Source organism: Phaethon aethereus (genome assembly GCF_964289735.1).
Source record: "Phaethon aethereus genome assembly, chromosome: 13".
In the NCBI taxonomy this organism is placed as follows: Eukaryota; Metazoa; Chordata; class Aves; order Phaethontiformes; family Phaethontidae; genus Phaethon; species Phaethon aethereus.
In genome coordinates, this window is record NC_138589.1 from 5,490,079 (window position 1) to 5,503,882 (window position 13,804).

Genomic DNA, 13,804 nt, shown 5'->3' on the forward strand with positions numbered 1-13,804 from the left:
GAACAAAAGCAAAACCTTAAATGAAATTGCTAATGCTGTTTTCTGATGTCTCCTTTCTAGTTTTCGATTCACAAGATGATAGTGCAGTAATTGGAAAGCTCAAAGTAACAGTGGAAGCCCTCCATGCGCTGCGTTCAGTCTATGAGGAATGCAAAGATGACTAGGAGGCATGAAAGGGAAGTTTGCCTACAGAAGTTCCTTCTCCCAGTGTAAATACATGCTTGATAGTGCTTCAAAGATGAAATCTTTGTAATTCTTGCAGTATATTTAATGTATAATTTATATGAAAAGGACGCTTGATTTGTAGTTGTAAAGTTTTGTATACTTTTCAGTCTGTTTGTTTTTATATTTCCCCCCTAAGGCTAAGAATCTCTCCACAATGGACAACGTCTTGTAAATAATTAATACCTACATGATTGAATGATGTGCTTTATTTGCATTTTCAAGATTTTTTCCTACATAAAACAGTAATAAAAATGCAAGTCAAATTTTTAATTTTTAATAAAAAAACCATAAGCCTTAGAAAACTGATTAAAAATACTTTTATGTTATCCCTAATCACCCCACTAAATGGAATGCCTGTGATTAGCCTCATTAAGAATTTTATACTGTGAAGATTTTATTAAAAGCAATATATGAAAATTACTTGGATTAATGTGTTAATCTGCCTCTTTAAAATGCTAATATCCATTTTATGCACATTAAATCTCAGTATGTGTTTTCTTTGATGCATGCAGTTCCTATCAATTAAATATAAAAAATGAGGCTAGTTGCAGGACTTATTAAATTACTGCAACCTTTTTTTAAATAACTTTTACCCTTCTACTAACATTATAATCAACTGTTTATGATTATCATGATTTGAAGTAGGGGGAGGGCAGGCACAATAATTATTCTATACAGTAAAAGATTTACTTTCAGCTAACATCTGTCAAAGCACAAAAAGAAGCCATACAGCCTCAGGTTTTAGTTCACCTAGTTTGAGCAGTAGGGACAGGCAACTGTGTTTTCATTTGTTTTTTGTCACTTTTAGAACTTACATCAAACATATACAATGAATTGTTGTATCTGAATAACCAGTGTCTAACTTGGAAAGTTAATTTTCCAGCTTTTAACCAATCTCAGTGAAGGGTTTAATTGATATTTTTAATGGAGCTGTGAATCAATGCTGCAAAAGGATTGTCTCCTGAGAACGAGGATATAATACGTTTCATTTTTTAATTTACTTTTTTTTATTTGTCGTTTTCTTCAAAGGATTTTATAGGCTGTGGATTTCCACTGTTTGCAAACAGGCTATGTTTCTTCATAAGCATATGTAAAGTATTCAGAGAGATAAGTAATTTATTAAAATCTACCTAATTTGCCGTGATATATTAAATCTCTGCTTCAGTGATCACAGACCATTTCATTTAGAGAATTAGGCATTCCCTCTTTGTGTGATTAAAGCTCTGGAAAATGAGTTCTTTGCTCCTATTTGTGAACATTCAAAGCCTGCTAATGGCAAGAAGATGGAATAGATTATAAGACAATTCATTACAGTTCCACAGGAAAAAAAAAAAAAAAAAAAAAGCTATAATGCAGAAATGCAAGTATGAATATCTGCATATAGTTTGAACCATCTGTGCTATAATGGCTTCAATAACGGCTCTTCGTTTTCAGTAGGCTTTGAAATGACATCCATACAATATTAATTTGTTGATGTACATTATGAGGCCAATGGAATGAATATATTCTGACCACAGAAATCTCTGAATTCCAACATGAACCGATGGTTGACTCCATTTTAGGACCTACCGTCTTCAGTAGTACTTCTCATCCAGACTTTGCCAATCCTTGCAGCATTTCATTCCTCTGGAACTTTTAGGAGACCACAGACAGCTGCATTCCTAAACCCCTCCATTCTTCAGTTAATGGCCATATGTTTGTTGTCGTTTGGGCTGGCGCTTAGTTCATCATTTTGGCCACTATTTCTAGCTTTTTTTGGCTCTGTGCATCTATATTGTCAATAAGACTGTTATTATACATTACAGTAATTTGAAACAGCTAGATTCAACACTGAGATTAACTGAGTGGCTTTTTAGAAATTTAGTTGTGGTATTCTGTCAGGAGGTTCTTATTATTTTTCTAATACTTTGCAAACCAAACTAAATATCCTGCACATAAACAAAGCAGCAAATTGTATTGAGTTTTCATGTGTGACTGTTTACTGACTTGCAGGAGAACTATGTAACTGGTGCTTGTTTTCTTCTGAAAAAAACATGTGGTAAAATTAGAAAATCAGTGATGTTCATCATACTTAAACGTTTACAGTAACACCCTTAGCACTTAATCTTCGCCATCTGAAGTTGAAAACTTAGAAACCAAGCGTTCATATATTCATTAAACACAGACCTCTCTGGTAAGTTACTGCAAAATATTCCAGTTGACATTTGGTTACATCGTGTTAACTGTTCTCAGTGACTCCAACATTAACATGTATAATTTACCTCAGGTTCCTAAACATATTTCTTTGCAAGGCTCGCTATTACTCAGTTTTGGTTTTTAACAAAAAGAAAAAAAAAATCTTGATTTCTATTCATATTTATTACTAAGATAGATATAATATTCAGTGAGGATTTTTCCAACAGATGGATTGGATTATCTTATGCAACATAAACATATGAACATAATAGAAAGTTTTGTTCTTGTGCTAAGTAGTCTGTATTTCCAACATGCTCTTAAATCTCAAGTGTAAATGCTGCACCGTGTAGGGAAAGTGGAAAATGTAATCTAGTAGTATTTTGTCCAGATTTTAGTTATGAATAGCTTGAAGAAAACTTACATCTATGTACTCTCTAGCCTAAGGCAATATATTGCAAGCACAATCCTTTTTGCATTTTAAAAAAGGAGCCTTATTAATGCTGGGTACTACCATACTTTAAAATGTTACTTAATAAAAATTAATTTTTGTGGAATAGAGCGATTTTTTGTTTCTTTCTTTCTTTTGGGGGTTTTTTTGTTTGTCTATGGAGTAACTTGGATGTAACAGTAGTCCTGCATGAGATGAATTGGGCAGAGTCAGTTGATCAGTTTGGTTATGTTATATCTCTTTCCATTAATTGTTACAGCTTACAGTTTTGCTCAGGTATCTTCTTACGTGATATAATTATAATAGCTGCTACTCTCCAGGAGTCCCAGGTATGTTTATCAAGATGGAAACTTAAGTTTAGCAAAAAAAAATGTTGCTTTTAATATGTTATAGCCTTAACCTAGGGATAGATGTTATTAAGAGCAATGTCACGAACCAAGATAACATCTGTGTGAACTCAATCAGTTTTGCTGTACAGTATGTCACAGCTTATCTCATTATATGCTTATAAGAGTAGATATATATCTTGACAAAAATTATAGTAACTTGCCTCACAGAACTTCTGCAACTGAAGATCAGTATGTAAGTTTACCAGTAATATTATTTTTAAAATGCTTTTTACTATTCCAAGGCATAGTAAGACATTATCATAACTCAGGAAGTCACCAAAGATATGAAGACTAAATATTATCTGTTAAATTTAATTTTCTTGTTTTTTATTAGAACTGAGAAATAAATTCAAATAGTGACTTAAAATTGTGCAACAAACATTATTGCATGTTTCAGAGACAGAGAAATATTTTATGTTTCATTTAGATAAACAGGTCTTTTTGCAGGCGATAATAACGATTTATCTATCAGTTTTTGAGATATTCCACAAGAGAATAAATATTTTCTTTATAAGACTTCCTTACATTAATGTTTATGATATAGGTTGTAGTGATTGGACTAGATCCCAGTCCTGCAACTAATACTGAATTGAATGCATTATGTTGCCTATATGAAATTAATTGCAGAATATGAATTCAAGTAGATACCTTTGTACGCATGTGATAAAAAAATTTGCTTTTGGCATAGTATGCTACAGGTGTACTGGTCTGTGCTTTTCATTAGCTCCTTTTTTGGTATTGCTGACAAATTTTAATACTCTTTGCATCTTTTAAAATGGGATGAGGTAACCTTTGAAGAACTTGATTTCATCTGAGTAGTTTCTCAAGGAAAAAATCTGGTCTTGAAAACCTCCAAGGATGGAGACTGCATAACTTGTCTGAGGAACCTGTTCCAATGCCTGATTGTCCTCATGGTGAGAAAAGGAAATATATTTCTAAATATTACTTAAATACAAACTGAAGCCAAATCTAGCTCTAAGCGTGTGAAAACAGCTAACCATCTAATAACCTAATTAATTTTTTTTAATTCTATGGATGGCATAAGCATGACCTTATTTGTCATTTGTGTCAGCCGTTTAAGATTTTGCACAGAAATACAAATAACTGTGCATTTTAGTGTTGACTTTCATGCTTACTGCCTCGCAGTATGCCATCAAATTTCCATCCAGTTTTGTGAAGCAATTGACAAAAAATAGTTATGTTATTGTTAACAATGTGGTTTGCTCAGATAACTTTTTTCTGTAGATTACAGTAGTAACATGTTTTCCAATTTACTGTGGTTTATTCCTGGTTTTGTTATATTAGGCCTAGATTATTTTAAGACTAAGAAAACAAACAGATAAATCAAACAAGACCAGGCTCACATTGAATTATACTCGTCATGATCTTTGTTCATGAATTCTTAACATGTTTTAGATTTAAAAAGAAACTGTGTTCCCTGAATGGTGAGAAACAGGGATATAAACCTGGAACCTCTGTCCACAGCCATTCTCTGTATCTAAATACGTCTTGCTTCAGTAGTCCAATATCAGTAACTGCAACAGTGCAAGACAGGTCTTGCTCATGATCTAGCAATGATTTGTTTAACATTTTTGTGGATTTGGAAAATAATCTATTTTCTATTTAGACAAACTATTATTCTTGTTGAATGCAAAATTATTTCTTTATGCATTAGAGTTGCAAGAACTGAACTTTCCTTGAAAAACCATTGGAAAAATGTGGTCCTTCTACCAAAAAACCCCAATCAATACAGTGAAGTTTCTTTTACTTGAAGAACTATCATGCAGCCGTGATTGTTCTGATTACCTACTCATATGTATAAATAGCTACAATAGCTGATAGCCTTTGAGTTCAATGATAATGAAAAACTGAAAATGTGTTACCATATAAAGGGCAATTTTCCCAGTGAAATGAAAGGAGGAAACACCAATCAGCATCTGACTCCAAACACACAGTACATGAATAGTAAATAAAGCACAGCAAACTTAAGAAGAGAACATACAGAACATTTTTCTACATTTGGAAAACATTTTTTAACCTTCTTTCTGCTGTAATAAGCAGTTACTGTAGTATATCAAAACCAGACCTATTTGGAAACTTTCCAATAGGTTGGTAATGTCAATGGTATAATTTACATCTTAGGTGAAATACCCAAAAATGGAACTATTTATAAAGCACTATCAGTTGTATATCAGCATACAGTAAATAATAACCTGAGCAAGAATTTAGGGGGGGGGGGTTTGTAGCCTATCTATATTTAAGTCTAACAAGTTAGTGTGACTAGTAATTTATTTTAGAATGGAATTTACAGTTACCTGCTCAAAGTCTTTAGTAACAGAGCTTTTCACAGAAGTTTGTGAGAGTAATGGGGGATTATATTTCTACCCACAACACCGGACAAATAGGATAGGAGTCTGTAACATAGCTCCTGTACAGCTACTGATGGATCCTACAGCAGCATACATTGTTGTGCAAAGCACTGATTACCGTAGCTTTAAGTCTCTCTTCAGTATCTTCTCTTTTTGAGTTGGCCTGTTTAAGGGAGAGCACGGAAGTTGACTGTTAGGAAGTCTGTAGGGTGTGAGACACGCTGTTTCTCCATCTTCATTCTCTGCGGAACAGGCTCCCTACAGCAGGTAAGTGGAAGGGCAACTTTGCTACTAAAGGTGAAGGTGGTTTGGTTTTGGGGGGGGGGGGTTGTTGTTTGGTTTTTTTCAATCAACATATAGAAAGGCTTTGAGAAAAATTGACAAGAACTCCTTAGATGCTATAAATCAAAATATTTTTTATGTTTGAATTGTACTTCAGTAAGTGGGAAGTCCACAACCTATCAGGTCCATAACCTTAATTCTTGCACTTGGTTGTAGATTTTTATGAACTTTCAGCAAATTGCCATGACGACAGAAAAAAAAATAGAGTACAGAAAGATGTAGAGCAAAGAGATTAAGCTCTTTTTTGGTGTAGAATTAGTTTACAGTTAAGAGGGCAACGATTTGGATATTTCCGTTTTGTAACTGTGGATATTGTCTCTTAAGAGTTTCTTTCCTGTTGCACTCTTAATGGACTTGACTTGCCTTCTTTGTAACCAGAGAGCACTGCCTCAGAAATCCCAGGATCACAGAAAGGCTGAGGCTGGAGAGGATCTCTGGAGGTTGCCTTGTCCAACCCCACCATTTCCCCAAAAGTTTTCTTTCCTCCCAACAGAAAGAATCCTTGAAAAGGTGCCAAATAAATGCATTTGGGATATTGGTGAAACAGAGGCTTTTATTCAAATGAGAGATGAAACTAATTAGCCATTTTCTGGAAGCTCCCCTTCTATCTTTATGCTTGCCACGTGAGGAAACGAGGCTTTACAATTAACGGGAGAAGAAACGTAACTTCTTGTGACTGTTCTGTTGTATTCGAGCTAATGCTGCACATCAGTGCCCATCATCTGGGAGAGAACGGAAAGGACCAGCAATCTGTGGGAACCTTTCCAGCCTGCGCTCGGGCAGCTTGAGGAAAAGGCCCGTAACTGCGGTCCACTGCAAGCAGGGGCACGGCGGGTGCTGGCAGCCACAGCTGCCCGCTGCCCTGCCCTCACCGGCCCCGGTCAGGAGACAGCAGGCCGCAGCCTGGCTGCTGCCTAGCAGGTGGTGAGGAAAAAAGTGGAGGTAGGACCTTTGAGATTTAAGTTACGTCCACCTAGAGTAAGTTAAGTGGCTGCAAAGGATGTGGTAATTTTTGAATGTTTGAGGAATATGGGCTCCTTCCTGGGACTGCTGTGTGTCGGTGAGGACACGGAGGGAAAAGCTGGGTCTGCGGTAGAGGAAGTCGCGCAGGAGATGCCCTGAGAGACAAGGAAGGAGGAAAAATAGGATGAGGAAATAAAAAAGAAAATGGAGAGAGAAGTAAACATTGTAAAGTTTGTAAACAAAGCGAGGTTTCGTACTAAGCTTCTCCTCAGCACGTGTAAGCAGGGCTGGTTTCAGATGCAGAGGAGAGGCAGGGCTGCAGGCACTGGAGGGGATCCCGGGGGGACCGCAGGCCGGGCATGGCCTGAGTCTGGTTTTGTCTCTGCTCCTTTGCCTGGTTTAGTATTAAGCCTGTTTTCCTGACGTTTTTACAGTAGCAAAAAGGAGATTTCCTTAAACCTCTGCAGCTTTTTTGCCTTTGGGGCACACTTGCCAGGGTTTTACCAGAAGCAAGTCTGTCATGTAGAGGTGGTTTTGTGCCAAGGGAACGGGAAGGACACAACCGACCTTCACAGTCGGTTTGGCTGCCCCTCCAGGATGGCCCTCCTCGGCCTGAGGAACCATATCTGCCACTGCCCCTTTGAAATCAAACCGGGGATACAAGTGAGGAGGCGAATGAACTGGAAGTTGAGTTTCAACTCCTGAAAGGGCACCGAGAGGGAAAATCATCAGGGGGAGAAAAAGGGAGTGGAAATCAACCGTTTGGTTTCACCTGGAGTTCAGTCCTGTCAAAACACAGCGATAAAACCACATGATGCTTCTCGGCCATAGCTTAAAAGACAAAAAAGCCCAAAACAATCAAACAACAAAAAAATCCCCCACCCAGTAATTTGTAAAACAGCACAAATTATGGGATCATGAGGTAATCTCAAGTAATCTCTTGTGGTAAAATATCTGCCCTGCTTTTTTTACTATGCTTTTTTTGCTATGCTTTTTATGATTAGTTTTGCCTGTGAAGTTGTACTGTTGATACCAGTTACACACATGCTCTTTGAGTATTAACATGGAAATGCAAGTTCATTTTGGGAACTGCTGGAGGGTGGATGTCTTTCACATCTTGTAATCCTTTTTTATGTTATGCTCTGTCTATTAAGTAAAATACAGTTTAAGTGCACTAACTGAAATGGGAGATTTGTATTTTAAGGTGGGGTTATGTTTAGAGAAATAATTATTAGCTACATCGCTGAGAAAAACAAATACATACTGGATGTTCTTTGGGTCTAAAGCCAGACAAGACATTCACCAGAAGTTAGTCTGTCCACCTAACAACGGCTGTTGCATTTCATTACCTACCTGAAATACTGAAGGATCTCAGGACACTTTAGAAGGAAGGTCTGCAGTCAGTCTCTCACTTTGTTACTGCAGTTCGACATCCAGTGTATTTTACTCTCAAGTTTGAAGCTTAAATGGGGCATGAAGTTTTGTATGATTTAGTTCCTGGTGTTTGACATCCTTCACTTGAAATCATGGTTCTGCCCAAATTTGCTAACAACTCACCCTAGGCCTAAGCACTTCATTCTCTGAACCCTATAGCAAAACTAGCGCTGGTTTTGTGGGTTTATTACACATATTACTGTTCTACTTAACTAGGTTTGGTGTGAAGATAGTTTCAGTGCTACCCTACTTCTTTACTTTCTCTGATCTGCTCATTTTAAAAATGAAAGATAAATTTTAAAGGGAAATCAGTTAGTTGCATGTTAAATTATATAAATTATATAATCTTTTAATCCACAAATCATAGTTGCATAATACAGTTGAGCACACTTGGAAAAAAATATTACTTTATGTCTGGGGGTTTTTTGTTTTGGTGTGGGTTTTTTTGGTTTTTTGCTTTTTTTTCTTTGATGGCATGCCTGGTTTTTAGCATTTGCTGTCTGGAAAAGTCATGGCAAAACTTTCATTTTTCAAATGAAACAAAATTTGACACACAATGTAGAACATCAATTTATTCTTAAATATGGATTTATTGTTAAACATAGTCTAATTATGGATGTTAATATAATTAATTACATTTTTGCTTTTTATATCAACTTTTATATTAGTCCACGCTCTGGATTTTTGAGTGTTAAATTACCGCTTTTATAAATCGCTTATTCAAGGAAGAATTACTTATCAAAATTTAAATGTGGAAAAATAATCCTTTTGAGATTGGTTTCTCACAAATCCTATGACAGCAAACTAGCGGAATATAATAGTCCTCTTTTACTTCTCAACAGCTTTGAGATTGCAGTTTGTTATTTTATCTTGCAGCATTTTTCTAGTGTATAAACCAGATATTTCTTCAGCACACTGCCTGGAGAACAAAATGGGACTTTAAAAATGAAACCTTCCATTTTAGAAAATTAATATAGACCACACAGTAAACTTAGGTAAGTGCTGGAAGTACCCACTTCATGTCATGTTATGTATCAGAATGCATGAAGTACGACTTGTGGGTGAAAGTTGCCCCCTACTGTCTGATGTGACATTTGCATACAGAATAGTAATTTACAAAATTTGAGATTAATTTGCCTGTTATTTATTTAAAGAACATATTTTAATTCTGCATTTTAGAATTCCAAATGGACATATGGTACATACAGGATCAGATGTTAAAGGAAGAAAATGAGCTCAAAGAGTGCATCAGTGAAAGCCAACAGGTAGCACTGAACAGATTAAACACTAAAATTAAGTAATCTCTTTAGTTTTATTTAGGCCTGTGCATGAGTGTAAAGCAGATCTGGCATTTAATTTATTTTTATATATATTAAAAAAATTTATATCGGCCATTTCAATTCAATTCCTCCGATTTTTTATTTATTTATGAAAAATATATTTATATCAAAAAATATATTGAAATGGCCTTAATTGTTTTTCCTATTTGTTTATTGCGATGGAAATTTCATGGATTTCCACACAGCGTGACTCTGCCATTCAATGCATACAATGTTAGATAAAAGGAGAAAAGGCGGTTTAGGAGGGGAAAACAGGGATTACAGACACAAGGAAAACAAAAATGTTATTGAGATATTGATTGGTGTTTCATTCCATATACATATAAAACTTTGAGAGAATAAAAATGTAATTTTGAGGGAATCTGTATCCATGCTGATGTTATGAATCTGTAAAGGTATTTGGTTTAAAATATTCATTTTCAGCATCTAGCTAGTTGCTGCAAACTACCCCTTTCTGACCTCTTATTTGAATTACACAGTAATCGTAGAGTATCCTTCTATGCTATATCAACCATACATGGTTAATTTAAGTAATTTGTTTGTTCAAATCATTGTGGACATTAAGAAAGAAGCAAATATACAAGCTTTTAAGTTTTTAAAAGATGCCTTTTCAGAACACTGTAAATCAACCTTTTTTTATCCCTTAAGTAGTAGTAGTAGTAGTAGTAGTAGTTAGTTCAGTTTAACTACCTGTAGATGCTTACTGAGAATTTGTCAGCAATGTGAGTTAGCAGTTCACAATCATTACATGCGTAAATAATTAAAGCTGAGGATAAATTAATCACAAATGCCAAACCTCTGGGAAGCTTATAAAGCATTGTCATAGTCACAATGTGAGTATGTGTTCCTATTTACACTGTACAAATGGTACTTGAAAACAGCTACAGTGGTAACAAAACAATTGCCAATGTTTATGCTTTCAAATTATGTCGGACAGAACAATTTGCATGTAAAGATCTCAAATGATTCAGTAATAAATGGCAAACATAACATTGTAGCAGATGACAACTGATATCACACTGATGTTGTTAAGATTTATTACGTTGTTGTTATTAAGTTTTAGTTACCATTTTTGTTGGATATCTTATGAAATAACAGTTTTTTCAAATCCTATCTTTGATTTGCAGTTTCCAACAAGGAACCCATAAAGCATTTTACAAAGTGTGTAGCACATAGAAATTACTTGGAAAAGAGAAAAAGTAGGGGAAAAAAGTGCCTGGGGGCAGTTGATGGGAGTTGAGGATATGTCAATGGCAAAGTGGCAACACAATTGTACAAGGACTGAGATTGCAGGAATAATGGTGTATTTCTAAAGGCAACACATTCTTTTCCTCTCAGTCCTAGTACCTGTTTCTCCTGTCTGTACTACTTAATTTCTGTAGAAGACCTGTTTCTCTTTTTGAGGTTTCATTGGCACTGTTGGGGAGTATATCAGCCATATCAAGGAGTGGCCGCTTCTCCTTGGATGTTGCTCTAAACGTTAAGGATTGCATGCCTCCAGGGGACAACAGCACAAATTTAAGAAACAGAAATCCATGGAGGCTTACTAAATACTTAGAAACCGGTTGTGGCTCAGCAATTCCCTGAGCTGAAAATAGGTAGAGGGTGAGAGAATGTTAGGAGGATGTGTCATATAATCTTTCCCTGTTGTTGTTATTTAGGCACTCTTAAACATTGCAGGAAACAGGATTATCAGCTAGTTGGACCTTTGATCTGACTCCACAATACAAATTTTAAGTCATTTATATTGGAGCATGAAATTAAGCCTTATATGCTGCCTCTTGGTTGTTAGGCTTCTACTTTGTTGCTCAAAAGAGCTCTTCAACAGTATACTGCATTCAGCTTAGTTCCTCTTGGGACAACAGTATAGCAGATGCTTTTAAACTGGAGGAAGAACGAAAAGCAATTGGGAACTGACATTATGAAAGCTGAAGCACAGTACAGGTCATATATTCTAATTGCTCAGGTTCTTTTATCTTGAATTCCTTGCATGCCAGAGGTTGTGAATTGTACACAGTTTTAAGTTTGGGGTCACAGCGGAATTCAACTATTCTGTAATCCAGTAATCAAATTATCACTCTGTGGTTTGCTGACTTGCCACTATCTCTGTTCTTCCAGCCACTATTATCATTTCAAGAATTTAGGGTTTAGTACATACGCTTTGAAGTCATTAGTATATGTGAAAATACAACTTGAACAGGCAACCACTGTGTTGCACAAGTTTGAACTTCCTCTCATCTGAACTGTGATGTGGTCCCAAAATGTTCATTTTAACTATGTTGCACTGTAACCCAAACATACACTGTCAATTTATCTGTATTAAATTAAAAACAAAAAGAAGAACATAACAATCATATTTGTAAGCATTCACAAACAGTGTCAGACGAAGTAACAGATCTGATTCAGTATTTCTGAAAGGATGTAGAATGATCAACCTAAAAAGCAGGCATCTAGCAATATTACAGATGTCTTTCTCAGAAAAAGAAAAAAAAAAAAAAAAGGGAAGTATTTTAATCCTAGAAACGTAGAGAAAGGTTGACGAGGTATTTGAAGAAGAGATTTTTCAAAAGTTCCAAGGTTTTGCTTTTTGATGTTTATTATTGTAGTCAAATTTTATCATATGTATGAATGTTGAGTCATTCCTTAATTTCACTTGTATATTGTCACCTTTACATCAAACGTTACTGAGTTCATTGCTCTTCTTGTGGCATAAACATCTTTACCAGCATGTTCCATCTTGTCTATACTGACCATGTTCCTGCTGATCAAAGTGCCCAGAAGTGAAACCCTACCCTTAGTTGTGTATATAGCTGTGTATATTACAAATGTTATGTTGTATAAATTTAAAAGTATGCACTAATATGCAGTATAAATACAAATGTGATATAGAATATTGAATTTTTGTGTTTTCCTCTATATTTTCACCCTACAGGTTATCACTCTTAACATATTCCTTAGCTAGTATAGCACAGAGGCTGACTAAATTCTTCTATTGATTGTGCCTCAGATCAGCATAAAAGCAACAAGAAAGAGACACACTACCCTGGGCAATCTGAAGTATCCCAGGGCAAAGGCTGGGCGTTTTTTTTAATTTTTCAAATGTAGAGCAAGGCAAAAATCCGTCTGTCAAATTAATAGCAAGGTCCTGTTTAAAGAAACAAATTCCTACTTGTGTCAATACATTTACTGTAGTTTCCCATTAAACCTTGTTGCAATTTATTTCCTTCCTCACTAGATGCAACATATTTAACTGAAAAGTAGTTGCAATAATGTGAAGTTTTCTGGAAAGTCATGAATACCTTATGTGAGTGGAAATGTGTTCAGTTGCCTGTTGCTCCACAGCCATTAATCTGATGAATAAAGAGTTTGCACATGGGTTCACTCAGAGAGTTAACATCTGATTTTACATGGAAATATTTGAAAGAAAAAGTACAGCATAGCCTGAAGCCTGTTAAAAAGATTTTTAGAGATTTATTTAATACAGTTTCTTGCCTTGGTTCCTATTGTCTACTTAGAAAAGAATGTTGTTTTGAAATGTTAAATTAAATACAGAGAAACAATTCAAATAGTGTTTCTACTGGACACACACAAAAAAATCCTTTACTTCAAACACATACGAAACCTGTCGGTTTTCATTACTCATCTGTTGTTCTACTATTTCATTATCATCTACATCAAATCAGATTATTCCCCACCTCTACACTGGTTCTTTAGAGGTAAAGGGGTAGGAACTACCTTCATTTATGAACATGAAATAACATCACCATTTGTACTGGGATAGACTTTATGTCAATAATTCATTTTAGAACGAAGAATGAAAAGAATTAGTAGTTATTGTTTCTCTTTTTAGAGATAAATGCTTGATGCAGGAGCTACTAGTCAGCTGAACATCTTAAGTTACAGGTCAATACTGAATCTCAGCTTATCTTAACATGGATTCTAGTTTCCTGGTGAATTCGGGAAATCTTCAAACGTAAGTTGTGTCCCTATTTGCTGCCCCTGTTATTACGTTTGAATTTATTAACTTTGGGATATTGTTACTTAGAGTTGTAGAGAATGTGAAATAGGTGGGGCGTCTGTATTAATTACCTGAAAATGTTGAATGATCCATTACTAGGA

At 35.5% G+C, this 13,804-nt stretch overlaps 1 protein-coding gene across 3 annotated transcripts in view; it reads left to right on the forward strand.

Moving 5' to 3' along the window:
* The window catches only part of RPGRIP1L (RPGRIP1 like), a gene marked incomplete at both ends in the record, with an annotated part of 70,648 nt that extends 70,484 nt beyond the window's left edge, over positions 1–164 (forward strand). For all 3 annotated transcript variants that reach the window (XM_082005775.1, XM_082005776.1, XM_082005777.1), the window contains one exon: positions 61–164. In XM_082005775.1, coding sequence (XP_081861901.1) covers positions 61–164 — 104 coding nt within the window. The remainder of the gene's footprint in view (positions 1–60) is intronic.
* Positions 165–13,804: the final 13,640 nt, after the last annotated feature.